General features: G+C 61.4%; 1 protein-coding gene across 1 annotated transcript; it reads left to right on the top strand.

Annotated features, from left to right (window-relative positions):
- The first annotated feature begins 472 nt into the window (after positions 1-472).
- On the top strand, positions 473-22,277 carry GNA11 (G protein subunit alpha 11). The gene is made up of 7 exons (XM_045544654.1): positions 473-824; positions 13,987-14,171; positions 16,997-17,151; positions 18,433-18,561; positions 20,547-20,676; positions 21,021-21,174; positions 21,945-22,277. The coding sequence occupies exons 1-7, from the start codon at positions 689-691 to the stop codon at positions 22,133-22,135; spliced, it is 1,080 nt and encodes a 359-aa protein (XP_045400610.1). The 5' UTR covers positions 473-688; the 3' UTR covers positions 22,136-22,277.
- The last annotated feature ends 5,631 nt before the right edge of the window (positions 22,278-27,908 follow it).

The following is a 27,908-nucleotide window of genomic DNA, read 5'->3' as shown; positions in this document are numbered from 1 at the left end:
AGGCGTCCCATTAACGCTATTTAACATGAGGGAAGGTTCTTTTGCAGTCAAGCGGCAGCTCCCCACGGGTTAGGAGACGGTAAGGGTCGGCGGGCGCCTCTCCCTCCCTGGCCTGCCCGAGCGGAGCCGAGCGAGGCCGAGCGGGGCCGAGCCGAGCCCAGCGCAGCCGAGGCGGACCGGCCAAGTCCTCCACATTCCCACAATCCCGGGCGGCCCCGCCCGGCTCCCGGCTGCGCGTCCCCCTTCCCACGTCGGCGCAACCAAACCCGCGGGCGCCCCCGTCCCGCCCCACCCCGCCCCTCCCGGGCCCGCTGAAGTCCCGCCCAGGCCGCTAGTCCCGCCCCCGATGTGGGCGCGCGGGGCCGCCGGCCCCTCCCATTGGCCGCGTCGCCTGCCCGTCGCGGGCCGTGCTGCCAGCCAGGCTAGGTTGTCCGGCGGTGTCGCTCGGTCGCTGCGGCTGCGGTTGGCGGCGGCGGCTGCGCGGGCTGAGGGCGGCGGGCGGGGGTCCGCGGCTGGCGCGGCGCGAGCGGGGATCGGCGGCTCGCGGGCGGCGGCGAGGGGGCGCCGGCCCGGGCGAGGGCCGAGGGCCGAGGGCCGAGGGCCGAGGCAGGCGGCGGCCGAGGCGGTCCGGCCGGTCCGGGGCGGGGGGCGGCGGCGGGGGCGGCCGGCGGCGGCCGCGGCCGGGACGATGACTCTGGAGTCCATGATGGCGTGTTGCCTGAGCGACGAGGTGAAGGAATCCAAGCGCATCAACGCCGAGATCGAGAAGCAGCTGCGGCGGGACAAGCGCGACGCGCGGCGCGAGCTCAAGCTGCTGCTGCTCGGTGAGTGCGGCCGCCGGGCCTGGCGCGCGTCCCTCCGGGCCCGGGTCCTGCGGGGTCAGCCCTGCCTGTGCTGCGGGGTCTTGCGGGGGCAGCCCTGCCTGTGCTGCGGGGTCTTGCGGGGTCGGCCCTTGCTTGTCCTGCAGGGTCCTGCAGGGTCAGCCCTGCCTGTGCTGCGGGGTCCTGCGGGGGCAGCCCTGCCTGTGCTGCGGGGTCTTGCGGGGTCGGCCCTTGCCTGTCCTGCAGGGTCCTGCAGGGTCAGCCCTGCCTGTGCTGCGGGGTCCTGCGGGGTCAGCCCGTGCGTGTGCTGCGGGGTCCTGCGGGGTGAGCCCTTGCCTGTGCTGCGGGGTCCTGCGGTGTCAGCCCTGTCTGTGTTGCCGGATCCTGCGGGGTCTGCCTCTGTCTGTGCTGCGGGGTCTTGCGGGGTCCACCCCCGCCTGTGTGCGGGGTTCTGCGGGGCCCTGCGGGGTCAGCCCATGCCTGTGCTCCTGGGTCCTGCGGGGTCAGCCCTTGCCTGTGCTGTCCATGTCGGGCCCAAGGGTCCTTCTGTGGTCAGCCTCTGTCTCTACTGCCCAGGTCAGGCCTCTGGGACCCTCCAGCGTCAGCCCCTGCCTGTGCTGTCCATGTTGGCCTCCGGGGTCAGCCCCTGATTTCTGCTGTCTGTGTTGGACCCCCAGGACCCTTCAGGATCTGCCCTCTGCCCCTGCTCAAGGGACGGCCCCCTCCAGGCATAGGGGCAGCCCCTCTGACCTTACCCCACCAGGTGTCCCCCTCACCCTAGTGTCTCTTCAGAGTCAGACCTTTGTGCTGTAATCCATAAGACCCACTCACCCCTCACCTCCCAGGGTCCCGCCCTGACTCTTTCTGCCTGGTGGGGCCTTGTTCTCTCCATGCAGAGCCTGTTCCCCTCCAAAGATTCCTCTGTCCCCCCCACCCCCCATTCCCTTCAGGGCCATCCGCACGTCTCCCCTCCCTCTCCAGTGGAACACACCCTGTGGGAGAGACAGTCTTTCCTCCCCTGGGGTTTCTGTTTAGCTGGAGGCCCACGTGGGGTTGACGCCTGGGGGAGCCTTTGCAAGTTGTCAGCACTGGCCCAGTCCTCAGCCTTTCCCAGGCTGCTTTCCTTAGCGCCTCCGTGGGAGCTGGGGTCCGGCCCTCCTTGGGAGCAGCCCCCATGTCCTGGCTCCTCTTGCCCGGCCCGGAGCAAGTTCACATGTGAACCTCTGTCTTCCCAAGACACACCTGTTGCAAGGAGCCTGTTGCAAGGAGCTGGTCGGCAGTGTGTTGTTACCCCAAATACGGGCCCTGCAGTCGTTTACAAAACAGAAGCCCTTGCACTGCCCCTCCCCTCCCCTCCTAAGCTCCTGGACTAGCTCCTGGGCTGTGGACAAGGTGGAAAATGAGGGGCTGTTCCAGAAAGGGTGCACCTGAGGAGGAGCTGGTGTTGGTTCGCCTTTGGGAGGTGGCAGATCGTGGCGGAGAGTGTGTTGTGTCTCCGCTTGTGACCCTCCCGTAGCCCTCCACGCCTCGGTTCAGAGAGGCACCAGGGATGAAATGCCTTCCTGACTTATTTCCAAACTTGTGTTCTGATTTACCCAAAGGCTTGAAAACGGGCCATCTTTCCAGGAAGGACAAGTAGGCAGAGTGGTAACCTCAAAGTTCGGGGAAATTTGGTGGTGGGGCCTGAGTGGTGGTACTTTAGAGGACAAGGTGGCCCTGGATGGCTTTTGCAGAGGGTGGTAGACTTTATTTTGGAGTGGTGTCATAAGGATATTACCAGATAGCCTTGCCCTGTGGCTCTGTGACCTCCAGACCCCCCTGCCACCTTCCCTGAGGCAACCCAGGTTTCTGTGCCTGCACTTTGGACTTGAGAGCGACACAGGTTTCAAAGACACAGGGATGGGCTACTGCATCTGCTGCCACGGCTTGGAGCAGGTCTGAAAGTGTAGTGGCCCATCCCATAAGCCTTTGTCCAGTGCCCACCTGTGGCCAGGTGGTGTCGGCTGCAGCAGTAATTGTGTCTGCAGTCCCACCCCTCCCCCACTGTGTGACCCTAGAAGTCACCCCCCGCCCTGTAAAATGGGGGCCGTGCACCTGTCTAGGGAAGTTGTTGTGAGGTTCAAGGCATGGCGGGGCAGGTCCGAGGTGAAGGCCTATAAGACCCAAAGAGAACAGGTTTAAATGCAATGCAGAGGACCAGGAACCTGCCCTGGGGTTGGGAGGGCTTCACAGAGGAGGTGACTGTGGCCTGAACCCTGAGGGGACCCTGTGGGAGTGTGATGCAACAGACCCTCAGAAAACTTCCCATCTAAGCAACCTTGCATCCCAGGCGGAGGACCGCTTGCTGGGAGGTCCAGGGCTGGGGTGCCAGGGTGCAGGGGAGGGGCCCTCTGCCCAGCTCCCACTTGCTGGTAGGACTCATTCCGTTTGCCCAGTGAGCCAGCCCGAGCATGCGACCGTCCGTGTTTTGCAGGGAGCAGATTGAGAGTGGGACTGAGACTCTGGCCAGGGGAGCCACAGCTGGGCTGCAGCAGGTGGTTAACGTGCCTGCTGCGGATGATGTACTTGGGTACCTCTGAGTGGAGGCCACCATGTCTGTCCCCTGTGCAGCAGGGCCAGGCGAGCTGGGGTTCGCTTTTCTCCGGAGTCCCTTCCTCCCCTTCCCCTTAGCAGTGGGGGCTTCAACCTACCAGCTCCGCCACGGCTCCCATGCAGTGAAGGTGGGGCCTGCTGTCACCCCGCTGGGCATCTGGGCATGGGAGGTCTCGTTTCTTTGGGTGTTTCTGGCATCTTCCCTCTAGTCTTGGGAATCAGGTGGGGCATGTTCTGGGAAAATGTCTTGTCCACTCGGTCTTGTCTATGCTGTCTCCCTTGGGCTGCGCGCGACCTCTGAGGTTGGTCAGCCTGGCGGGGACTTTTAATGCCTCCTACGAGGGGTGCGGGGAGTGGCCCCGAGGAAGTCCTAGAGCTGCACTCGGTGCCCTGGCTCCCGTGCTACCTCTGTCACTCTGTGTGAAAGTTTGCTTTCATCCTCTGGGGTGGGGCCATCCTGGGCACTGCAGGGTGCTGAGCAGTGTCCCTGGCCTCCACCCACTCCATGCAGGGAGAGCCCCCCCAGTGTGACAACCACAAATGTCCCCAGATATCACCCAGTGTCCCCTGCAGGCAAATTGCCCCCTGCGAGAATCCTTGCCACGTGGCCGTATGCCACGCTGCATGCTCACACAGCAAAGCTGGTGGGCAGGCAGTGGAATTATTTTGCCAGAAATTTTCTTGAGTGCTCATAGAGTGAATATTTTTGTTTGGACAGTCACGGCCGTGCGTGTGAGAATTCAATGCTCAGTGTACATGTGAACGTGTGCACATATATTCAGTTTTAGTGGCTGATACTTTAGGTTTGTCCTTATTGGCATTTGTGTCAGTGGTGGTGACAGCTGTCGATAGGCGCGGGAGTGATGAGCACGTGCTGTGTGTTCAGCGCACTTGCTGTTCCAGCTTCCTTGCAGGGCATGTCGCTGCCACCTTCTTCGGGTCCTCCCTGGGCATTGCGAGCTCTCCCGGGAGGACCCTGTGGGGCTGCAGGCCCAGCTAGGAGTTCCTGGAGCCGGTTCCCGGCAAGCTTGATGGGCCCTGCCTTCCCGGTGCAGCCCATGGCGTGGTGTCTCTGTCTCGGCAGGAATCCGCCAGGGAGGCCCCTCAGCCCTCAGCCGCTGCTCAGGGCAGGGTTAGAGCAGGGAGGTGGAGGGCTTCCGTGGGAACGCCTGTTGCCGGAGCCCGGGCTTGCTAGCAGGGCCCAGCCCGAGTGGCTCTGGGCTTTCTAAATAAAGCAGGCTGGTTGGTTCCGGAGGCTTCCTGTCCGGCCTGCACCAGCCTCACAGAGCAGTGACAGGCTGGGATCTGGCGTGGGGTGTGGTGGCCCCACGGGAAGGGCTGGGCGTGCCTCCCAGTGCCGGGCGGCGCGGAGTGTGGCCTCTGGCGCCTGGCAGGGTGGCTGTGCTGTGTCCCAGAAGACTGTGGGAGCAGGAAGCGTCCTTGGATGGCCTCCTCCAACCTTGATTCCCTGGGCTGGAGTCCGGGCTGGGGAGACACAGAGGCTCAGCCCAGGACATGTTCTAACGTCCTTAACGCTTACACTTAATTAATTGTTATTAATGCGTTTTGCCGAAGGGTCTGCTTTCTCAGGGCGCAGCCCCGGAAGTGCTGCAGACATCTGTCGGCAGGCGTGCAGAATTGCTGTTGGGCCTCCTGCACCCTCAGTTTCCCCGTCTGCCCAGGAAGGTGCAGGGACACACCTCCCCTGCACCACGTGGCCTGCAGGGACCGGCAACTGAACTGATTCCCCAGGAAAAAGACAATTTGTGCTGTGACGGGTCGAGTGAAGTGCAGTTGGGTTTCCCTTCCCGCCACGGCCGCATCTCCATGGGCTCTGAGGTCCTCGGGGACTTGTCCTCCCCGTGCCTCCTGCCGGCCCTGCTGGCACTGTGGTGAGGGGGGAAGGGCTTCCCCACCAACATGTAACCACAGAAGGTTTCCCTTTCTGATTTTTTGCGGTGGAGCCCTTCTCCTTCTGGGATGAGGACACTCAGCAGGACGTCCCAGCCCCTTGCCAAGAAGTTGGACAGACCTTGGTGAGGTGGGGGGTGGCTTTCGGGCCTGCTTGTCGCTTCCCTGCAGCCAAGTGGGTCCCCTGTAGGGCAGTTGTTTCCCAGCCGTGCACCTCGGCCTGTGAATCAAGGGCAGTAAGCCTCGGTGGCCTGCCGGCCAGGGCGACAGAGAGCACAGGCGTGTCTGGGGAGGGCCACTCGAGAGTTTGTTGCTCAGCAGACACTGGGCTGCTCACAGACAGGGGGGTTTGTGCAGCCACTACCAAACGCGTGTGGTTCCCACCCCAGCCCTGCCTTTGCCCCAGGAGCCTCCTGCCAGCCACTGGGTCTGTCCTGCGCCGGGCACCTGGCGGCTCACTGGGCTGTCTGGAACTGACCGCCTGGATGCAGACCTGGGCTGGTCACCTGGGCCTGGCCACGTCCCCCACCAGGGTGTCTCCTGCAGTCCCCCACTGCCCTCTGCCCCTGGGCCAGAAGACTCCCATGACTGGCTTCTCTGATGCTGGTGGCCTCTGGTCCAGGCTCCCCCATGGCCACCAGGTGCCCAACTGCAGTGGACAGAACATCCCCAGGGCCTGGGAACGTTGTGGTGTCAGGGTCAGGGGTGTGGGCTGGGGAGACAGGTTCAGAGCCCACCACTGCCACTTGTAGCTGTGGGACTTAAGGTCTGTGCTTTAGTGTCCTCAGGGGGCAGTGGGGTCGAGGACCCAGCCATGGCCCACGTCCAGCCCCTTTGGCACCTCTGTGCTCCTTGAGAACCTGTTCCCCATAGAGTCCCTCCCTGGGGTCTGGGGTCAGCTCGCTGGACACCTTGAGTGGGTTTCCCAGGCTCTGTGCCCTGGATGTTTGGGGAGGGGTGTCCCGGGCACTGCAGGTGCTGAGCAGGATCCCTGCCTCCCCCCGCCCATGCCAGGAGCAGCCCCCAGTGTGACGACCACAAATGTCCTCAGACATCGCCTGGTGTCCGCTGGAGACAGAGCCGCCCCAGTTGAGGACCGCTGACCCATGTCTCTCATGAGCCCCCTGCCTGTTTAGTGGCTATCGGTCAGCTTTGTGTCCTCTGTCCCCTGCCCCACTGCATGTGGCACCGAGCCCTGCAGGCTTCATAGGTGCTTGCTGAGTGACTGTCATTGGCTACTTGAAGTAAGGCCACCCAGGACAGTGAGGGGAGTAACCTGGCACTCCCGGCACCCCACAAGCTCCCTGGTGAGCTTGAGGGCTCACTGCTCGGGGGGCTCTGTTTCCGTGGGCAGGTGGGGCCCCTGGGACGATGGCTCGCTCCTTCCAGGTCCCTCCTGCAACCTGTGCTGCTGCGTGCCAGCCAGCGTGGGTGTGGGGGGAGCGTGCTCTGGAGTGAGACCGCGGGTGGGTTGTTGTGTCTCTCCAAGCCTCAGTTTCCTCATCTGTCGAATGGGAGAGACTCCCCCACTCCCCCCACAGGACCGTGGGCAGAGCGGATGAGAGGCACGTGCTCCGTGCAGGGTGGGCGCTCGCAAGCAGAGGCGGCTGCTTTGTCCTCCCGCTGCTGCTCTTCCTGTGGGCTCCCTTGCACACCTTCTCCCTGAATGGCTGCCAGAACAACCCTGGGGGGCGCCCCCTCGGTGCCATCTACACAGGGACCCTGGGCTCAGAAGGCGCCGGGGTGGCAAGTGCCGGAGGCAGGTGTCTGCCTGTGGTGGCTCCAGGGCTGGTGCCCCACACACCATCCCACCTGCAGTTTCTCTTCTGTCATGCGAAAACGGCTGTGACTTTGTAGGACTCTGGCAAGGGTCACTGGGGTGTGACGGAGCTGAAAGCACTTTGTTGTGGCTGCTAGAGGTGTCCACACTGGCAGGCGGTGGTCTCCTCGGCCCCTGATTGGGACTTCCTCGCCCTGTGGGGTCTCGGGGGCGGCCTGCAGGGAGCTGGCTGTTCTGCCCCTTTCCTGATCCCTGGGCCTGGCGTGGCCCTCGTGCCGTGGCGCTGGGTGAACACTGGGGTGTGTGGACTCCAGCAAACAGCCCTTCCTCCCTCTGCACTGGTTGGCTCCGGCCCCAGGCCTGTTGGCTGGCAGAGCCCTCGTTGCAGGCCCCTGGGCGGCAGGTGTTTGAAGGAGAGGCGGGTCTGGCGTGCGCCCTGGCTGGCCCTCCCCCGTTGGCCATCTCATCCAGCGTCGTGGGTGACAGTCATTGAGCTGGCAAGTAGGTCTGTCACTGTCCCTCAGGTGGACGCCCACGCGCCCATGGCTGGGTTAGACTGTGGGGTCTGCCCAGCTCTCAGGGGGCTTCGCCTCAGAGAGGGCTGTGGCAAGACCCCAGCATGTGGGGACAAGGGCTTGAAAAACATGAGTGACACCAACCTAATCCGATGGGGACAGCCACTCCCAACTTGGGTCAGTCTACACAGACACCTCAGATGTGACAAGGCAGCGTGGCCCTGTGGCTGCTGAGAGGCTGTTAGTGTCTGTACCTTTGAGGCACCTGGGGAGGGGTGCCCCCCTCCCCACTCTGCAGCAGACTTTGCCACCGCCGCGGAGATAAGATTATGGTGCTGAGTCCAGAGGCCATCTTACCTCTGTCCCTGGCTGTCACAGCCCCCGCGGGGCAGTGAGTCTCGGGCCTCTTTCTTGTGCCTTAGCAGTTCGGGCACCCACAGGTGCACTTCGGGGCTGACGCTGGCTGAGAAGCGCGTCTCCCTGCTGCCTGCGTGGGGGAGCAGGGCAGACGGGCGTCCTGGGCTGGCGGGAACAGCCAGTGAAGCCAGGAGACCCAAGTCTATTCAGGCCCAGCAGTTAGCCACTGTGTGACCTCATGAAGGCTGCTTGACCTTTCTGTGCCTCAGTTTCCCTACGAGTCAAACAGGCACTGTGGTGTTTACTTCCTGGGGCTGGCGAGAGGCTGTCTGTGAAGCTGGCCCCAGGCGTGGGCCTCACCCTCTATGCTCAGCGGCAGGAGGTTCGACCCCCCTCCTCTTCCCCCTGCCTGCCTCGGGTCTCGCACCTGTTGGCACAGCTTGAGGTCAGCATGCTGTCTCTAGACTGTGCTTCCAGGAGCTGGGATCACATGCACGTGTGCATGCGTGCAGCCTGCCACCAACCTGTCTTCTCACTGTTGCTGAGGAGCGCTTAGCAGAGTTCTGCGGGTGGGGCGAGCAGCTCTGGCTGTGCTCCTGGCTTGTGCTCCCACCTGGGCCTCCCCACAGGCCTGCCATTCCTGACCCACATCCCACAGTCTTGGGCACCGCAGCCGGGACACAGCCTGGAGCCCTGGGCTTCTGGGCCCTAACTCATGTTCTGGTCCCAGATCTTGTCCCCACTCTGCCTCCAAGGCCACTGGCACCTCGAGTCTCTGAGCAGTGTCAGACGAGCCCTGCTTGTCTGTTCCAGGCCTTGTCCCTTGCCTTCCCTTTTCCTCTCCCACATTTCGGGGACATTTGCCAGGAGCTGGGCACGGACGGATTCCTCCCAGGTGGCCTTCGTAGATCTCAGCCACTGGTTGAGATGGGACAGTGGTTTTCTCATTCTCAGCGGGGCTTTCGTTTCCCTTCCCTGGGAGTTAGTCCGTCTGCAGGAGCACCAGTCAGACTCACCCTCCTGGTGCGTGCGCCCGACAGGCGCCAGCCCACCTGTCCCGTGCCCCCCTGGACCTGCCAGCCCCTGAGGTGGGCCCAGTGGTCTCGGGGGCCCAAGCACCTTGCTTGCGGTTGTGTGGGGACCTCCCTGAGACCCAGGCTGCCCAGGGGTAGGAGCCGTGGGCCCTGTTCTCAGAGGAGCCAGGGCTGGTGACAGAGGGCAAGTGGGCCTGGTGGACACAGGGAATGCAGGGCTCCAGAGGGAGCCGGCATCCGTTCCATTCAGAAAATGTTTTTGCAGTGTCTTCTGTGTGCCAAGCCTGGGTAGTGGCTGGGGACGTGGCGTGCGGGGCAGTCAAGAGTCCCGCACTCAGGGAGCCACACTGCAGCGCGCAGACGTGCAGGGAGCGCCACACCCCACAGCGGAGACAGCGCAGTGTCGTCCTGGAGAAGAGACCGCATCGTGGGAGTGCTGGGCACTTCCTGACACCAGGCATCTGGGCTCTGCAGCCGGAGTTCCCGCGGCTGGGGGGGAGGCCGGTGGGGGTGGTTTCTATTTAATGTGGAGCTGAGCGAGGCTCACAGCCGCGGGCGCCCACGACCACGGCTCCCGGAGGGTCTGAGCTCATCACGCTCCCAGCCGCGGCGGGAGCCAGGACACCTGCGGAAGTGGACTGCATGTCTCCCGCTGGACCTGGAGTGGGCGAGGTTCCCGGGGAGGGCTGGGGGAGGCTCCACACTGCCCCCTCGCCTGCGCAGGTGCGTGCGGCTGCCACCACGGGTGAGGCAGGGTGGCTGCTCCACGCCCAGCCTGTCCCTGACCCCGGCCACCACCAGTCTGCCCTCCATTTCCAAAACGTTGTCAGCTTGGGCTGCTGTGACGGCAGCGCAGCCGGTGGCTTGTGAGCAGTGCCGGAGGCCGGAAGTCCCGACCAGGCGCTGCAGGCTCCGTGTCTGGTGAGGGCCGCTTCCTGGTTCCTTGACAGCGCTGCTCGCGGTTCCTCGTGTGGGACAGGGGCCAGCGAGCCCTTCGCGAGGGCTCTGGCCTGACCTTAGCACCTCCCCAGGGACTCCCTCCTGAGGCCACTGCCTTGGGGGTGAGGGTTTCAGCATGAGAATTTGGGGGGACAGCAGTCATTCAGGAGTGTTCACAGTGGAGCCACAGGGATGGAGCCCTTTGGTTTCCCCGGTCAGGACGGCCCCTGCGGATCGCTCGTGATGGTGCATGAGTCAGCGCCCCCCGTGTGCACTGCTGGGCAGGTTCCGTGGTAACGCCGTGGCCGTCTGTGTGGCTGTCCGGCTGTGGGATGTCCTCTGGCTGCTTCTGCTTTTGCCTGTTATGAACAACGCTGCTGTGCCCTCCACGTGCGGGTGTGGGGGGACGCGGGTGTTTGAGGAACTCATGGGTCCAGGGTGGCCTGGGCCCTGGGGTGTGCTGGGCAGGGGTGGGGGCAGGATGCTGTGGACAGTCCGGAGTGAGGCCATATCTCGGGTGTGTTGCATGTCGCTTTGAGGCCTGGGCAGCCAGTGAGGATTTGGGAGGTGACGTGTCTTTTAGGGGGGGCGTGGCTGAGGCCGGGCAGGCCGGGGTCAGGCGGAGACATGGAGGCCCGAGGCCTGAGCTCTGGCTTTGCTGGGGGCGGGAGCGAGGCCTCCGCTGACCAAGATCCCGGGCCATCAGGCTCCAGGGTGGGACATGAGGTCCTGGGTAGGACCCAGGCACCTGGAGACCTTAGGTGTGGTGTGTGGGGACTGCCGCATCCTAGCTCCACGGTGCCTTGTGGCAGGATGTGGCAACAGCTGAGCTGGCTGCTGGAGACGGGGTGACTTGGAAGGAAGGCTGGGCCAACGTACCTGAAAAGACACACCTGGGTCCCGTTGCTGGGCTCGGGTGCCACCCAGAGCCTCGGGGTGGCCGGAAGCCCAGGGCCAGCTGGGCTTGGCTCTGCTTCCAGTGGCCAAGGGTTCCTGCTGGCCTCCTGTCTCCCACCCCTGCCTCTCCTGGCCTTGGTGGATAATGCTCCTTGCTTATTCACCCAGGGTACACGGGACACAGGTGGCTTCCACACAGCTGGGGTGTTGCACATGGATTAACTTGCAGCTGCCCGGCTGTGCACGGCTGGATGTGTTCATGTGTGCATGTGTGTGCATATATGTATGCGTGTGTAAAGTGCATATCTGTGCCAAGTGTGCACATGTATGCTTGCATGCATGCACATGCGTGTGCATGTGTGTATGCATGTATGTGTGTGAGTGCATGGGGGCCTTGCTGCGTCAGGGCTGTGGTTTTCATTTTTGCCTTCATTAGAAAAACCCAAAGCAGCAGGACCAGGCCAGGTCTGTTCTCGTCTGAGTAGTGATCTGTGGCTTTTAGATTCCTTCATGGCTGTCTTGGTCTTCCTAGCATCCTGTGAGGCTGCGAGCGTTGCTTCTCTGTATTATAACTTAGGCGTTTGCAACCAGCCCAAGGGACCTCGTGCTTTGGGTGCAGAGTTACCAAGGGGTGGTGCCCTCTGGCCCGAGCATGGGCCCGTCTCTGCTTCCTGCAGACCTGCGGGTCCTGCGCCTGTTTGCTGTTTCCAGGTGGGCCGCCCTTCCACACAGACCGGCGGGCAGCCATCTCTTGTAATAGCATTTTGTTAAAAATAGTGTCTTACCCAGGGGTGATTCTGCCACTGCAGGGGACACTGGATGACATCTGGGGACATTTATGGTTGTCACAACTGGGGATGCTCCTGGCATGGAGTGGGTGGAGGCAGGGACACTGCTCAGCGCCCTGCGGGGCCCAGGGTTCCTGATCCAGCCACACTGTCAGTGACGCTGAGGACCCCTGGTCTAGGGTCCCATTTCTTCCACGCCGCCTGTCTCTGCAGAGTGCGGTGAGAGAAGAGGGTACGTGGGTCACTTGGGAGAAGGCGGCGTCACAGGTACACCACTTGCCCGCCCTGCGCTGGAATCGGTGGGCTTGGCCTCTTGTAGATTCTGTGGACAAGGTGAGCTGAGGAAGGACAGGGTGGGGGAGGCTGATTACTACCTGATGACAGAATTGAAGTCAGATTGTATTTATTCCATGAAGGATTTGAGGTGGGTGACGAAAGTACTGGGAAGAGGCAGCTCTGCCAGGGCTCCCAATGTGTGATGTGTGTGGTGTTCTGTGACACAGGCGTCCCCTGCGGGAGCTCAGGGGTCAGCTACTGGGCATCGTCAAGTGCCTCCTGAAGGCAGGACTGCGTGTGGCTGCCGTGGGGCACACAGGACCATTCTCTGCTCCAGGCTGCTGGGGCCCTGCGCCAGGCACCTGCGCCAAGGCTTCTGCTGCAGGCAGCAAGGGGGGTTCCAGAAAGTACAGGAAGGAGGGCTGTGTGCTGGGGCTGAGGGGATTTCTGGAGCAGAGGCCGTGAGGGGAACTGAGCTGGCATCGGCCACGTGGTCACCTTCGCGTGGCTGTGATTGGGACAGGATCACACATGTGGCGCGGCTCAGGCAGATTCAGAGGCCGAAAGTGGTGACAGGGAGCCTGGAGAAGTGGTCTGGGGGTACGGGGTGGGGGGAGGCCTTGGGGCTTTAGTTTGCAGACAACAGGGGCCTGACGGGTGGGGAGTTGAGGCAGCTCTTCATAGAAGTCAGATGTTATCTATTGCTGTGTAATGAGGTCACCGCAGAACTTAGCAACTTGAAATAACGGGCACTTATTATTTCGTGTAGTTTCTGAGGGTCAGGGGTCTGGGAGCACTTTGCTGGGTGGTCCTGGATTTGGGTCTCAGAGATTGTAGTGAAGGCAGGGTGCAGTGGCGCACACCTGCAGTCCCAGCTACTTGGGAGGCCGGGGCAGGAGGATCGCTGGAGCCTAGAAGTCAGGGGCTACAGTGAGCTGTGATGACAACTCTGCACTCCAGACTGGGCAACAGAGCAAGACTCTGCCTCAAAAAAATTAAAAATAAAAAAGAAATTGTGGTCAAGATACCTACAAGGGCTGCCTCATCTGAAGGCGTGGGTGGGGCTGGAGGAGCCGCTTCCTGGGTGGGTGCTCGTGTGGTTGCTGGTGGGAGCCTCAGTGCCTTCCCACGCAGACCCCTCCACGCAGCTGCTCGAGCTTCCTTCCAACATGGCGGCTGGCTAGCTCAGCGCGAGGAATCCCAGAGAGAGCCAGGAGGAAGTTTCTGTGCCTTTATGACCTAGTCTTGGAGGTGACACAGTGTCACTGCCATCATATTCTATTCATTAGAAGCAGGTCACTCAGTCCAGCCCAGGCTCAAGGGGAGAGGATTAGGAAGGGAGGAGCATCAGAGACTTGGGGACATATTTGGGATATGTTGGTGGTTTCTCTAGCCTGACTTGCTCACCCTTCTGTTCTTCTGAGGCAGCAAGAGCCTCTGTCTCTGAGAGGGGTGGTGGCATTAGCAAGGTGACAACGGACACAAGGAAAGCCCCATAAGGTGGCCTTGTCACCCTTTCGCTTGTGCAGGAAGAAATGGAGATGCGGGGGGAGCGGGGTTCAGGGACATGCTCCGGGCCACCCGTGGTGTGTGTGGTGGTCCTGGGTGACCCCAGACCACAGCAGCAGGATAGAGAGGGGAGAGCCGAGTGGTGCCAGTGGCAGGGGGCTGACGTGGTTGGGGGCCACAGGGTAGGGCTCGGGAGCGGGAGGGTGGGGACCTGGTGCATTCATCCTAGGAGGTCGCATCTGAGCGCCCACTGTCTCCTCAGGCCCTGGCCCTCCTGGGGCGTTTGTTGTAAAGTGGTGTGGTGTTGGGCGGGGCTGCATGTTCCGAGCAGTGGCACCGCCTGGGCTCTGATGTAAATACCAAACTCTGGGGCCCTAGGAAAACTTCTCATGGGGACCAACGGGGCTTGGGTGGAAAGGGCCCCGCGGGGCTGGGGTCTGTGTCGGGAGAGCATGTGCGGGGCAGGGATGGCAGCAGGCCCCGTGGGCGGTGTGGCAGTGCTCGGGGCCCTGGGGAGGGTTCCAAGGCTCCCAGCTACGCCCTCACTGTGCCCCCTCCACCCCCCAGGCACGGGCGAGAGCGGCAAGAGCACGTTCATCAAGCAGATGCGCATCATCCACGGCGCCGGCTACTCGGAGGAGGACAAGCGGGGCTTCACCAAGCTGGTCTACCAGAACATCTTCACCGCCATGCAGGCCATGATCCGCGCCATGGAGACGCTGAAGATCCTGTACAAGTACGAGCAGAACAAGGTGAGCCCGAGTTGTCTCCCGTCGTGGGCGTGGAGGTAGCCGCCGCCTCCTCTAGTGCCAGGTGGCATCTGTGGTGGGTGCTCTGAGTGGGGTCCCATGGCTTCCCTCCCCCAGCTGTGGGTGCCCCTGTGTTGCAGTGGGAGAAACTGAGGCCCACCCTTGGGAGTGAGTTCCCGCATCCCCTCCACAGCCCACCAGGCACTGCGTACCCCGCATCGGCCCTCACGGTGACCATGGATTGGTGCCTCCCCTCCTGTGTTTCTAATGACACCTTACCGAGGTATCATTCATTCCACGCAGTTCACCCTTTTAAAATGAGTGATTCAGTGGATTCTGATACACTCACGGTTGCGCAGCCATCACCACTAATTCTAGACATTCCATTACCCCAAAAAGAAGCCCTGTCCCCATCAGCAGTCACTCCCCATCCCCTCCCCCAGCCCCTGATAACCACGTCCCGTCTCTGTGGGTCTGCCCGTTCTGGACATTTCATGTAAATGGGGTCACACACTGTGTGTCCTTCTGTGTCTGGCGTCTCACTGAGCACGATGTCCTCAAGGTCCCTCCACGCTGTGGCCCGTGTCAGAGCCTCGTTCCGTTCGTGGCTGAGTGATGTTCCACTCGTGGAAGGTCCAGGTTGTGCTTGTCCACTCTCCTGCTGGTGGACGCTGGGGTTGATTCCACTTTTTGGCTGCTGGGAGCAGAGCTGCTGTGACTGTTGCGCACACGTGTCTGTGTGGATGTGTGTCCGTTTTCCTCGGGTGCACCTGGGAGTGGGGTTGCTGGGGTCTGCCCTTCTGAGATATGCCAGGCTGCCCTGTGCACAGCCTGCCAGCTGTGCCCCGCCAACACCTGCTAGTGGCCTCCCTCAGTCCTTGCAGCTGAGGGACTGCACTTAGCTTTAGTAGATTTGTTTTCAGGGGCTTATAATTCTCAACCCTGGAGATTTGGCCTGGGCTCACACTTGGCATGGGACTCTGTATTTATCCAAATATGGTTCAAATTAATCCATTTACTTTAGGGCTTGAGGTCAATCAGCCGGATTCTGAAATGTCTCTGGTTTGGGCCTCCTGCCCTCACTCGTGCTCTGATCCTCAGCCCCAGGCCTGGCGTTGAGCTGGGGGCCCGGCCATGCTGGGTGTGAGGCGGCATGCGCGGGCCGTGTGGTCTCCTGCCCGCTGGGCCCTGGCTTGCTGCCCGCCCTGTTCTCTGTGACCTCTCTGGGAGTCCGGGTTCCTGTTTGGCTCCAGATGTCATCAGGGTCTGGAACCGGGGCCTGTAAACCTCAGTGCCCCCTTGTTGGCACATTGTCCGCGGCTAGTTGTGCTGCAAGGGTACAGCTGTGTGGTCGAGACAGTCCCTGTGGCCCGCAGAGCTGATCTGGAAGTATCCAGTCCGTGGGATTTTCTGGGAACGGCATCTTGTGTCTAAGTCCCCCAGGTGCCTGTTCCTGCCCAGATTGGAGGCCAGGGCCGTCGGGGCGAGAGCAGTGCTCAGGAGGGTGGTTGAGGCCTCTGTGGCCGGGGAGGCCAGGGGAGCCAGGCCAGGACTGCCCTGTCCCCTCCGCAATCCCCAGCTGAGCGCCTTGAGGATGGGCACGCGGCGCAGCGGCGGAGGAACCAGCCGTCTTCCCAGCGTCTGCCCTGAGTAGCGTGTGTGCCCGTCTGCACGGTCATCCTTCTTCCTTTGTGACAGGGCAGATGGCGGCTGGGCCTCAGCGTCCCTGCCTTGGCTGCAAACCTGGGCTCTGATGCCCCCACTGCCCAGGGCTGTGTGAGGGTCCGGCCACCTCGCATGTGGGGTGTCGTGTATGTTGAGCACCCTGGACACTCACATGCTTAGTGCCGAGTGCGGCGCTTGCCCTTAATGGCATTTTTTTTTTTTTTTTTTCTGAGACAGAGTCTCGCTCTGTTGCCCAGGCTAGAGTGAGTGCCGTGGCGTCAGCCTAGCTCACAGCAACCTCAGACTCCTGGGCTCAAGCGATCCTCCTGCCTCAGCCTCCCGAGTAGCCTCAGCCTCCCGAGTAGCTGGGACTACAGGCATGCGCCACTATGGCCGGCTAATTTTTTTCTATGTATATTTTTAGTTGGCCAGATAATTTCTATTTTTTAGTAGAGATGGGGGTCTCGCTCTTGTTCAGGCTGGTCTCAAACTCCTGACCTCGAGCGATCCACCCGCCTCAGCTTCCCAGAGTGCTAGGATTACAGGCGTGAGCCACCGCGCCCAGCCCCTTAATGGCATTTAATACGTGCTCGTCGGACAAAAGAGTGAAGCCGCCCTAGGCAGGAAACGAGCCCTGGAGTTGCCAGCTGGGCCACCAGGTAGCAGCGCTGCGGCGCGGACTCAGCTGCCTGCCTCCCGCTGTCTGTGCCCATGGCAGGTTCACCCCACACCTGGCGCTGCCACCCTCTGTTCTGCTGTCGGGGTTGGGGCTGAGGTCCCCTCTGCTAGGTCATACTTCATTTGATCTCTGAGGAGCACGCTTGTTCATGCGTGTGGCGGTTTCCAACCCCTTTGTCCTCCTGGCCCCACATTCAGGAAGTAGAAGGAGAATCTGCCCTCACGGAGCTGCTTCACTGTGGATTTTGCTTTGGGGACCTTGTCTGGAGAAACTGTCCCTAGCAGTCGGCCTTGGCCTTTCTGACACACATTCACTCTGAGCGGGAGCCAGTGACTGTAACTGCGCAGTTGGCACAATGCCCACTCGGGCTGAGACCTGGCCGCGGGCCCAGCGTGTGTTTCCCATGGCCCTGGGCGCGTGGGGGGGCAGCCCCACCTGGCCAGACCCCCAGCGAGCTCGCGGCCTCCTCCTCCCGCCCTTGCAGGCCAACGCGCTCCTGATCCGGGAGGTGGACGTGGAGAAGGTGACGACGTTTGAGCATCAGTACGTCAACGCCATCAAGACCCTGTGGAACGACCCCGGCATCCAGGAGTGCTACGACCGGAGGCGGGAGTACCAGCTCTCGGACTCCGCCAAGTAGTAAGTACTGCCCGGGAGCAGGAGTGGGGCGGCCCCTGCTGCCCTCCTGCCTGTGGAGGACGCCCCAGCCGTCTCGCTGGACAGAGCAGGTGCCCGTGACGGGACATTCCAGCCTCTGTGCGCCTGGCCCTGCCACCCCTCCCGGGGTCCTGAGCTCCCAGACACCCCTGGTGTCGGAACCCAGCATATGGCTGGGGGGTGGCCAGACCCATGGTCCTCTAGGAGGACTGGTGGGATGAAGGGTGGACACAGCCCAGCCTGTCTCAGTCCTGCCCACTGCGTGTCCCCCGGGGCCACGTCACCACCAGTGAGTGGGGTCCTCTTGACATCCTGGCCTGGGATAAGGGGGTGACATGTGCTTTAGTGGGTGACTGGGGCCATGACTGCATGCTGAGGTCCCCGTGGGAAGGCTGTGCACTGCTCTCCCTGCCTGGTCTGATGGGACAGACAGGGCCAGCCTGTCCCCTGCCGCCCATTCTCCCTGTGTTTCCTCCTCTGGGAGCTTGTGGCAGAGCCCGGGGGGCCTGAGGAGACATGATGACTGAGTGTCCTGTGGGGTCCTGGATGGGCCCTGGGGCAGGATAGGACATGAAGGGAAACTGAAGAAGCCTGAATCAAGTGTGGGCCTCGGTTAATACGTTGTGTAGATGCTGCTTCGTTAATTGTGCACATACCATGCCCGTGTGCGATGCGAGCAGCAGGAAACCCGTGCCTGTGGGGACTTTGAGTATTTGTAACTTTCTGTAAATCTACAACTACTCTTGGCCGGGCACAGTGGCGCACCTGTAATCCCAGCACCCTGGGAGGCCGAGGCAGGAGGATCACTTAAGCCCAGGAGTTGGAGGCTGCAGTGAGCTGTGATGACATCACTGCACTCCAGCCTGGGTGACAGAGCGAGACTCTGTCTCAGGGAGAAAAAAAAAACTATTCTAAAACAATATTAATAAGTTTATATAAAAAAAGTCACCCCTCCAACCCACCCAGGCCTGTCTGTGGAAACCCCCCGAGCTGGGGACTGTCGGCCTTGGGCAGGTCTAGTACAAGCTCCCAGAAACCAGCTGGAATCTGCAGCCCGGCAGCTTTTCTTGTTCTGGGTCGTTTCTGTTCTCCAAGACCCTGGGAACGAACCTGCTCCCTCTGGCCCCGGACAGAGGTTGGCAGCCCCCATCCCGACCCCGGTCCCAGTCTTGCTCCGAGCACCCCCGGCTGCTTCAGACCCCATGCCTGGGTCCCTGCCCTCCCCGGCAGGCCGGCCTGACAGCCCTGTCCGCTGTGTCGTAGCTACCTGACGGACGTGGACCGCATTGCCACCTCGGGCTACCTGCCCAGCCAGCAGGACGTGCTGCGGGTGCGCGTGCCCACCACGGGCATCATCGAGTACCCTTTCGACCTGGAGAACATCATCTTCAGGTGCGTCCCCCGACACTGGCACCTGGGGCGGGCGGGGGTGGTGGCAGAAGGCTCACTGGTCTTCAGGGAGTGTGTGACCCAGGACAGGAGATACAATTCGTCAGTAAGTGACTGTCATCCGGGCACGTGCAGGAAAGGAGCAGTAGGGACTTGGGGGCCTGGCCACGGAACCTCCCGGGAGGAGCCGTCCCTGAGGACACAGCCCCATCCGTGTGTTCTCCCCCCAACGTGAAGTCTCCAGCTGCGGGGTCGTGGCTTGTCCAGAGCTGCTGAATGCCAGGGCCAAGTGCACGCGTGGCCTGGGGCTGCCGTGACAAAGCAGCACGGTCTGGGTGACATGAACGATGGCACTTAGTATCCCATTTCCAGAGGCTGGAAGTCTGAGGTCAAGCAGTGCGTAGAGCTGGGTCCTACTGAGACTGTGAGGGAGGGTCTGTCCCAGCTTCTGGTGGCGGCCAGAGGAACGTCTTTAGTGTCCCTCGGCTTGTGGGAGCGTCATCCCGACCTCTGCCTCTGTCTTCACGGGGGCTCTTCCGTGTGCCTGTCTGCTGTCTGTGTCCAAACCAGGGCAGCAGTCATGGCGGATCTGGGGCCGACCCTACTCCAGCTCGTGGCTCAGGGTGCCCCTCACTCTGCCTCAGCCTGGGCCTTCTGTGTCCTCTGTCAGGAGTATTCCGCCCCCTCCCTGAGCCAGGCCGGTGTGTCACTTCCTTCCCAACGTCTTTCCCGGCCCCTCAGTGCTGGGTGCAGAGCTGTATCATGGGCCCCACGCCACTACCACCGTTGTCCCCCTGAGCCGGGTGAGGGCAGGCAGGGCCCTAGGACTGAGCTCGTGGCCCAGGGCCCCAACTGGAGGCATCAAATGGGGACACGATTGCCCCAGTGCACGAGAGGAGGAGCCTGGCCCCTCGGGTGGAGATGAGGCCCTGGGGCCTGGGTCTCAGCCCCGTGCTGGCTGTGACGTGCTGGGGAGGCCTCGTGGTCCAAGAAAGCTGTGGCCCCTGTGCCATCGGCACTGATGGTCCTTCCCAACTGGCTACAGCTGCTGGTGTGGCCTGGCATCCGGGCACTGGCCTTGGCTGGTCACTGCCCTGTCCCTTAGAGTCACCTGGCACGTCTACCATCCACCTGTGCTTGCCAGACTTTGCTCTGCAGACCCCGGCTGCGCAGATCCCACCACGCGCTGTGGCCTGGGCAGCCCTGCTGCTGTGCGCATGGGGCGCCGTGGGTTTCTGTCCTGGCCCGGGGCCTGAGGGACGCTCTCCCTCTCTGCCCTTGTGTTCTTTCAAGAAGAACACAGCGTCTTCCCTCTTTGTAGAAAACTTAGGAGATTCACAGGTAGAAAGAAGAGAATCTCCCACTGTGAACCTGTTGTCCCCGTGCACCACCTCTGAGCTCATAAGCTTTTGCTCACTCTGCGTTTCCACACCTGAGATGATTACTTTTCGGTGCTTGTCATGCGGGACAGGAAATGCTGCGACCTCCTCTTCCCGCCGAGTGTGCGGGCGACGGGTTGGCCCTCTGCAGCCACCGTTCCGTCATGGCCACGGCCCCGTGGGTCCTGCGATCCATCTGTGGCTCTGAACAGAGCGACTCTGCGGTGTCCAGTTTTTCCTCTTGTCGATGGTGCCACGGCGAATATCTGTGCCCGTCACCCTGTGGAGGGAGAGGTCTTCTGCCCGGGGGATTTCAGGCTCAGGATGGGGGTCCCAGGTGGCCTCCCAGGTCCTTGCTTCACGTCGCCACCCAGAATCCACTGGGATTCTGTCCCTACACACCTGCCACTAACACCCGCTCCCTGGGGTCCGTGGTCTCAGGATTCCCTGGCAGGGACTGGAGAGGCCGTGCCCCCCGCTCACGGAGGGAATTCTTGCCTGGCTCTCACTGACATCCAGCCGTCTCTGGCAGGAAGGGCTCGGTGGGTGCTGCCAGCGCTGCGGGCTGGCCGCCGTGGCTGAGTCCTCTGTGGTGCTCTGTCCTTTCAGGATGGTGGATGTTGGAGGACAGAGATCGGAGCGGAGGAAGTGGATCCACTGCTTTGAGAACGTGACATCCATCATGTTTCTTGTAGCCCTCAGTGAATATGACCAAGTCCTCGTGGAGTCGGACAATGAGGTGGGCGAGCAGGGTGAACTTGGGGAGCCAGCCCTTCCTCTGCAGGGTCCCGCCCCTGCGTCAGGGATGTGCTGAGGCTGGGCTGGGCCCTGGTGGAGAGATGCAGGTGGAGGGTACAGGGGTGGAGGGTGTGAGTGGAGGGTTCAGGTGGAGGGTGCAGGGGTGGAGGGTGCAGAGGTGGAGGGTGCAGGTGGAGAGGTGCAGAGGTAGAAGGTGCAGGTGGAGGGTTCAGGGGTGGAAGGTGTGGGTGCAGGGGTAGAGGGGTGCTGGATAGAGGGCAGAAGGGTACAGGGGTGCGGTGTCTGTGCCCGTGGACACCCTTCGAGGCTGCCGTCTGTCTGCAGAACCGCATGGAGGAGAGCAAGGCGCTGTTCCGGACCATCATCACCTACCCCTGGTTCCAGAACTCCTCTGTCATCCTCTTCCTCAACAAGAAGGACCTGCTGGAGGACAAGATCCTCCACTCGCACCTGGTGGACTACTTCCCCGAGTTCGACGGTGCGGGGCGCTCCATGCGGGGTCCGGGGGGGCTCCCACGGGAGGGGCACACTGCCTTGCCCAGCTCCCACCGGGCACCTGGAACCGGGTGGTTGGGCTTGTTCTCCCGTGGTCCCCCCGCCCCATGGGGCTGTGCTGGGGCAGGGCCAAGCCCTGGGGTCTCCACACGCTGGACCCCTCTGGGTCTGGGGATTTGGCCAGGGGAGGGTGTCACCTGGCCCTTACCTGCGTGGGAGTATTAGTGGTGTTGCCACGGAGCGCTGCTATTGTGTCCACGTCTGGCCCAGGGCCCAGAGCTCCTCTGCGCCTGATCCTTTGAGTCTGGCAGTGTCACCTTTGGGGGTGCCCTTGCTGGGAGCCTGTGTCCAGGCGTGTTAGAGGGTCAGGCGGATGGCGGGCGGGGAGCAGCACCGTGCTGGGGCCTGTCATCCGTGATCTCCGCAGCTCTGCCTGCAGCCTGAGCGCCGGAGAGGCTGGGTGGGCCTCGGGCGGCTGTTAGGGGAGGGGCGTGAGGGGACGGGGAAGGAGGTGGAAGCCCCAGCGACAGGGTGGTCCTGGCGACACCGCAAGGTGGGCAAGGCTGGGGGGCTGGGCTGGTGCGGGGGCTGGGTGGAGGCCACGGCAGGAGACCACAGCTCACCAGGACAGGTGTCCTCATGGCCAGTGCCCTGTTTTCAGAGCTGTGTCCGCTGGCCAGTAGGCGCCGGGTGGGTGGGGTGGGCTGTGGGCCGCGCCCACGCCTCGCTCAGCACAGCCCTCCCTGCCCGCAGGGCCCCAGCGGGACGCGCAGGCCGCCCGGGAGTTCATCCTGAAGATGTTCGTGGACCTGAACCCCGACAGCGACAAGATCATCTACTCCCACTTCACCTGCGCCACCGACACGGAGAACATCCGCTTCGTGTTCGCGGCCGTGAAGGACACCATCCTGCAGCTGAACTTGAAGGAGTACAACCTGGTCTGACCCTGGGCGCGTGAGGCGACCCCTCTGCCGGCAGCCGCCCCTCCTGCGCTGCCCGCCCGAGCCGGGCCCTGCCCACAGGAGGGGTGTTTTTTTGTTTTGTTTTTTTTTCATATTTTTAACAACTGGTTTTTATTTCACAGTATCAGGGGACGTACGTCTTTCTTTCTACACACCTCGCGCACCTTCGCACCTTTCCTTGGCGGCAAAGGCACCTTTTTCTGGCCATGACTCGTGGCTCGCTTTTTTCTAAAAAAAAAGAAAAATGAAAAAAAAAGCCAAAATGGATGAAACACGTGTGCCCCGTGCTCCCTCGACTCCAGACCTCACCTGGCCTCACAGGTCACGCCTGCCCCGCTGCCCTGAGGCCCCGTGGTGGCGCCAGGCCATCCCGTGTTCGCCCTCGGACACCGGGGTGTGTTTTCTGTCCCCCCTTCTTTTCTCGTTAGTCACGAGAGGCGTGGCGGGGACGCGGGGACTGACTTCCTGTCCTTGTTTTAAGTTATTGCTGTCCCGAGCGTCCCGCACCCTCACGACTGCACCCTGCTGTTGCTCACTGGACTCTAAGAAGAGTGGGTGGGGGGCTCCCCGGTTGCCCACCCTGGGAAGTGCCTGACCTTTTTTTTTTTCTTTTTTTTTTTTTTTTGAGGAAACATACAGCATGCCTGGCTCCATGGTCGAGTTGTCACGGGGCCAGGAGGGGTCCCCGTGCTGCAGCTGTGGGGGTTTGGGGTCCCCCCAGGCTGCCTTTCCAGGGCCAAAGCCTGGCCAGCTTGGGGCTCTCCTGGGGCTCTTGAGGGCCATATGGCCACCTCCCTGGCTGGAGAGGGCCCCGTGGGAGCCTGCGTGGCCGGGCGATGGGGTGAGGGCGGCTGCAGAGATGGTCCCGTGTGGTCTGGGAGAAAGGCCACTGGGTGGGGGGCACTGCTGTTTGTTTTGTTCCATTTTGTGTCGTATCCAGTTTGGAAACAGAGAGGGTGGGGTGGGGACTTTTACAGAATATTCTCAGGTCTGTCCCCGAGAGGCAGGGAGAGGAGCGGACGCCAGCGGTTCCGTGTGTGGCCTCGTACCAAGCACTTGCTCCGGCTCCCGAGCCGCGTCCCCGGGAGGCGGGAAGCCAGCACTCGCACTTTGGCCTGCGGCGCGTGGAAGGCGGCGGCCGGCCCCGGCCCCGGGGGGCTTCCAGGCCAGGCTGGCCACAGCCGCGCACTGAGCCACGCTCCCTGGTTCTCCCCGAGTGACTCTGGAGGCAGGGAATGGGGGGGCTGTTTGCGGGGGAGAGGTGGCTTTTTCATCTGTTGTAGACTGAACACTACAGTGTTTCCGTTTTGTTCTGTGGGTTTGGGGTTTTTTGCACAATCGTACCGGGAACAGATCGCCAGCGATGCCTTTGCCCCAACTGCGACGTTGGGACCCTGTGCGGCGGCGCCTGCTGCTTTGGGCCGTTGACGCATTACAGAAACAACTCAAAAGTCGGCTGAGCCCAGCAAGCAGTTCTGGGTGCCCCTGTGTGCTTAGCCGCTCCCCGAGGGGCACCCGCTGCAGTTGGGGCGGGGACAGGTGGGTGTGGGGCAGCCACATTCCTGGTGGTCGGCCCTGCTGGGGCAGAGGGTGCCGTGGGGACCCCCAGCTTCCTCACGCCAGCTTCCCTCCTGTCCCTCCCTGAAGCCTCCTTTTTGTGCCACTTGGTTTGTGCTGTAACCCCCCACAGCGGGGGCTGGGGCGGGCGGCCGTGCCCGGGGGTGGCCACCGCGTCCATTGCTGGCAGTGGACCCACCCCGGGGAGCTTGGGGCCCTCACAGGGTGGGCGTCTCGGCATCTCTGAAGGGTCCAGGTCACCAAACGGGAACTGGACTTGGCCTGAGGGTGGAGTTGCTCAGCACGCGGGCCTCGGGCAGCCTGAGCCGTCAGTGTTCGCCCCTCCGGAGAGGGGCCCTGTGCCAAGGTCTCCAGAGCCCAGAGTGCCTGATCCCGGTGCAGAGGGAAGTGCCAAGGCCTCGGGGCGGGGCTCGTGCCCCAGGAGAGTCCCGGCCGGTCATTCCTGTGCCCGTGCCACCCTTGCCCACGTCCCAGTGGCCAGGGCCGGGGCAGCTGCCCCATGTGGCTGTCTGCTCCTCCAAGATGCTCCCCTCTGTAAACGCTTCCTCGGGGTGCCAACCTCCTCCTCTGACTGTCGCGTCCAGGTGGCAGCAGTCCCCAGCCACAGCGAGGCCTGCGCCCTGGGCACTCCCAGAGAGGCGTCCTAGTGCCAGTGTCCCCCCGGAGGTGGTGACAGCCCGTGGGGCCAGCCTGGTGGACGTGACCCCGTGATACTTGTATATTACACAGTCCTGATTTCAGACAATTTAAACCTTAATCTATTTAAAAGAGAATATTCTATAAAAAGCTGTTTTTAGACCTTTGTCATTTGAAATGCATGTGTCGTGCTGGGGTGGGAGGGAGGGCGGGGCGGGCGGACCAGTTCTGTGCCGGCCTCCCCGGGCCCGCGGGCCTGACCCCGACATCCAGAGATGCCTGACAGAAATCGCCTTTTCATATCTCTCTCCTGAAATGAATTCTGTTTTAAATTGGAATAAATTTTGTTCCTAAACGCTGCGGCCCCTTCTGGTTTGTTTCCTACTGCCAGTAGTGGGGGCTGGGTGAGGTGGGAGCCCTGGGGGTCCCGAGAGCATCGCCTGCCACCCCCCGTGGCTGCCTAGGCGCCCTCTGCAAGGTGGCACCGCGCCCTGGAGACGTGCTCAGGAGTCATCCTACGTGGGCCCCAACTGCAGGTTCATTTGGCTCACACCTGGCCAGAGTCTGCCTGAGATGTGCCACCTTGCTGGGGGCAGGGGACTGAAGGGCAGGGGTTAAGGTGGGCGATAGTGGCCGTGGTTGCCAGGCTGTTCAGGAAAGGCCTCTGAGAAGGTGGTGTATGAGTAGGATCCCCGGAGACGTGAAGAGCCACACTTTTAACCAGGGAAGATGTTCCAGGGGCAGAGCACAGCCGTGCAAAGGCCCCGGGGCAGGATGCAGCCTGGCATGTGGGAGGCACAGCGAGGAGGCCCGCGTGGCTGGAGGGGAGGGGTGGGAGGGGACGGGGCAGGTCATGCACGCCCTAGTGGGCTGCAGGGAGGAGTTGGGCTTTGACCCTGAGGGAGGTGGGAGCCGTGGAAGGCTGTGGGGGCAGAGGAGGGACAGGCTCTGACTCAGGTGCTCACAGGCGCCCTCTGGCGGCAGCTTCAGTAGGGACAGACTGTTGGAGTGGGGAGGGCAGGAGCAGGGGGGACAGGGCGGAAGAGACGGGGCTGGTCCGGGTGGGTGATGAACAGGTGGCAGGAGCACAGGTGAGGGTGTCAGACTGGGGGCGTCGGGTGCTGAGGGCAGCGGGGCCCACATGCATGTTGCAGGCGGGCGTTGTGCCTCCAGTGTCCAGCAGGTGTCACCCGAGGCAGCCCCTCTGCTGTCCTTCCTGCCCTGGCGTCCTGCTTGCTGGAAGTCACATCTACCCCAGGATGGGGGGTCCTCTTATGATCCCCGTTCTAAAAGGGAAACTGAGGCACAGAGGGTGAGCCCCTCAGCCAAGGCACCTGGCTCTGGTGGCAGCCCTGCCCTGGCCAGCACCCACTGTACAAGCCATAGCAGGGAGCAAAGGGACAACCCAGGGACCTTGTTAAAAAATCCTGAGGAATTTCAAGATGGCAACAGCAGAATGTGAAACCCACTGAGCTCGGGTCGCAGGCCTGGGGGGGCTGGCCCAGTCCAGCCTCCCCCTTTCTCTGGGCTCCCCAAGTGCTCCAGCAGCAGTTTTCCAGGGGTGGACACGTGCCTGAGATGGTGGTGACTCAGCCACAGGCTGCCTCGGGATCCAAACCCTCTCAACTTCCAGCTGGCGCCTCCCTCTCTCCCCGCACCCTGGGCCGGCTGTTTGCGGGGACACAGCGCAGAGGGAGACCAGTCCCTGGCTGTGGGGATGCCTGGTGGGGGGAAGGTCAGGGCTGAAACCCCCAAGCCAAGATCAGGGGTGTGGATGGTTCTGGGGATGCCCCCAAATGGTGCTGTCCCGTCACGGGGGGTCCTAGATGAGATTCAGCCCAGTCCCCCAGCTCAGCTGGGGTCCCTGGAAGCAGGACTGGGGGCAGGAAATTGCATGATGGCAGGTCTTGAGGGTCCCTCTGCAAGTGGCTGGGGATGGTGGGGCAGAGGGCAGGAGGCTGCGGTCGAGGCCCCTGCGGATCCCACGGGGACCCCATGTGACCCTCCACAGTTGGCTCGGGACAGACAAAGTGGGAAGAGCAAGGGGGTCCTCACCATGTGCTGGTGCAGTCACCACAGTGCCAAGTGACTGTCCCATACCCAGGTGTGCTCTCGGCTGTGACGGGCACCTGTGTGTCACCAAGGCGGGAAGCCCATGAGGAGAAGCTGACCCTGGGGCCAGTCTGGAACGAATTCTCCTGCAAAAGGAAAAAGGTAACACTTTTTTAAATGGTAAAATTAAACAGATCACAACATTTACCATGTTAACCATTTTTAAGTGCACAGTTCAGTGGCATTAAGCACACTCACATTGCTGTGCAACCGTCACCACCCTTCACTTCCAGAACTTTCTCATCTTCCCAACTGACACTCTGTCCCCATGAAACACTGACTCCCCACCCCTCCCCAGCCCCTGGCACCCACCATCCCACTTCCTGTCTCTGTGGATCTGACGACTCCAGGGACCTCCTGTGAGTGGAATCACACAGGATGTGTCCTTCTGTGTCTGGTGTCTCTCACTGAGCACGATGTCCTCAAGGTCCGTCCACGCTGTAGCCTGTGTCAGGGCCTCATCTCGTTTCGTGGCTGTGTGATATTCCAGTGTGTGGATGGACCACGTCATGTTTGTCCATCTGTCCGTCGATGGACACTTGAATTGTTTCCGTGTTTTAGTAGTGCAGATGCTGCTGCTGTGAACATGGGTGCACATCATCTGCCTGCGCACCTGCTCTCAATTGTTTGGGAGATGAAAACAGACAAGCCAATGAAAGAAATGACAAAGTATTTCAATAGACATTTCACCCAAGAAGATAGAACGTTGGCAAACAAACATGTGAAAAGACATTGAACCTCGTGAGTCATTAGGGAAATGCAATTTAAATCCATTTATGAGATACCATTACATATGGCTAAAAAGAAATACCAACAATACCAAGTGTTGCCAAGAAAGTAGAGCAACTGGAATGATGGCTCCTGCCTGTAATCTCAGCTACTCGGGAGGCTGAGGCAGGAGGATCTCTTGAGACCAGGAGTTTGAGTCCAGCCTGGGCAACATAGCAAGATCTCACCTCTTAAAAATAAAAATTAAAAAAAAAAAAAGATAAAAACCATAGCAACAATGAGCCAATCTACAGTTAGGAGGGAGTTTTTCAGGTGATTGAACTACGTTTTGTATCCTGTGCAGAGTGGTAACTTACACGCATTCACGACCATGCACCAAAAAAAAGGAATACGTCGCTACATAAATTAAAAAAATGAAAAACAAAATAAATCTGATGACCAGAAAATGCACCCTCCAAACACAGAAATTAATACCGTAAGTCAGAAAAATAGTTATCGCTGTGGGGAAGGAGGAGGTTTCTACTGGAAGGATCTTGGGGAGTTTCTATGGGGGAGATGATGTCTTTAGTCCTGGTGTGGGTGGATCCTGGTGTCACAATTTTTAGGTTATAATTTGTGTTTTATGCGTTTTCTTGTTAATATTTTATACACACACACGCTCACCCTGGTATTCCCAAATTATTTTACTAACTAATAATAC

The sequence above is a fragment of the Lemur catta genome, chromosome 1 (genome assembly GCF_020740605.2).
Source record: "Lemur catta isolate mLemCat1 chromosome 1, mLemCat1.pri, whole genome shotgun sequence".
Classification (NCBI taxonomy): Eukaryota; Metazoa; Chordata; class Mammalia; order Primates; family Lemuridae; genus Lemur; species Lemur catta.
This window is presented reverse-complemented; position numbering and strand designations above follow the sequence as displayed.

Excerpts from the sequence above, each read along its gene's own strand:
- GNA11 (XM_045544654.1), top strand. The coding sequence starts at position 689 with ATGACTCTGGAGTCCATGATGGCGTGTTGCCTGAGCGACGAGGTGAAG. Across the intron at positions 17,152-18,432 it reads CTCTCGGACTCCGCCAAGTA|CTACCTGACGGACGTGGACC; the intron begins GTAAGTACTGCC and ends GCTGTGTCGTAG. Across the intron at positions 20,677-21,020 it reads TCGTGGAGTCGGACAATGAG|AACCGCATGGAGGAGAGCAA; the intron begins GTGGGCGAGCAG and ends GTCTGTCTGCAG.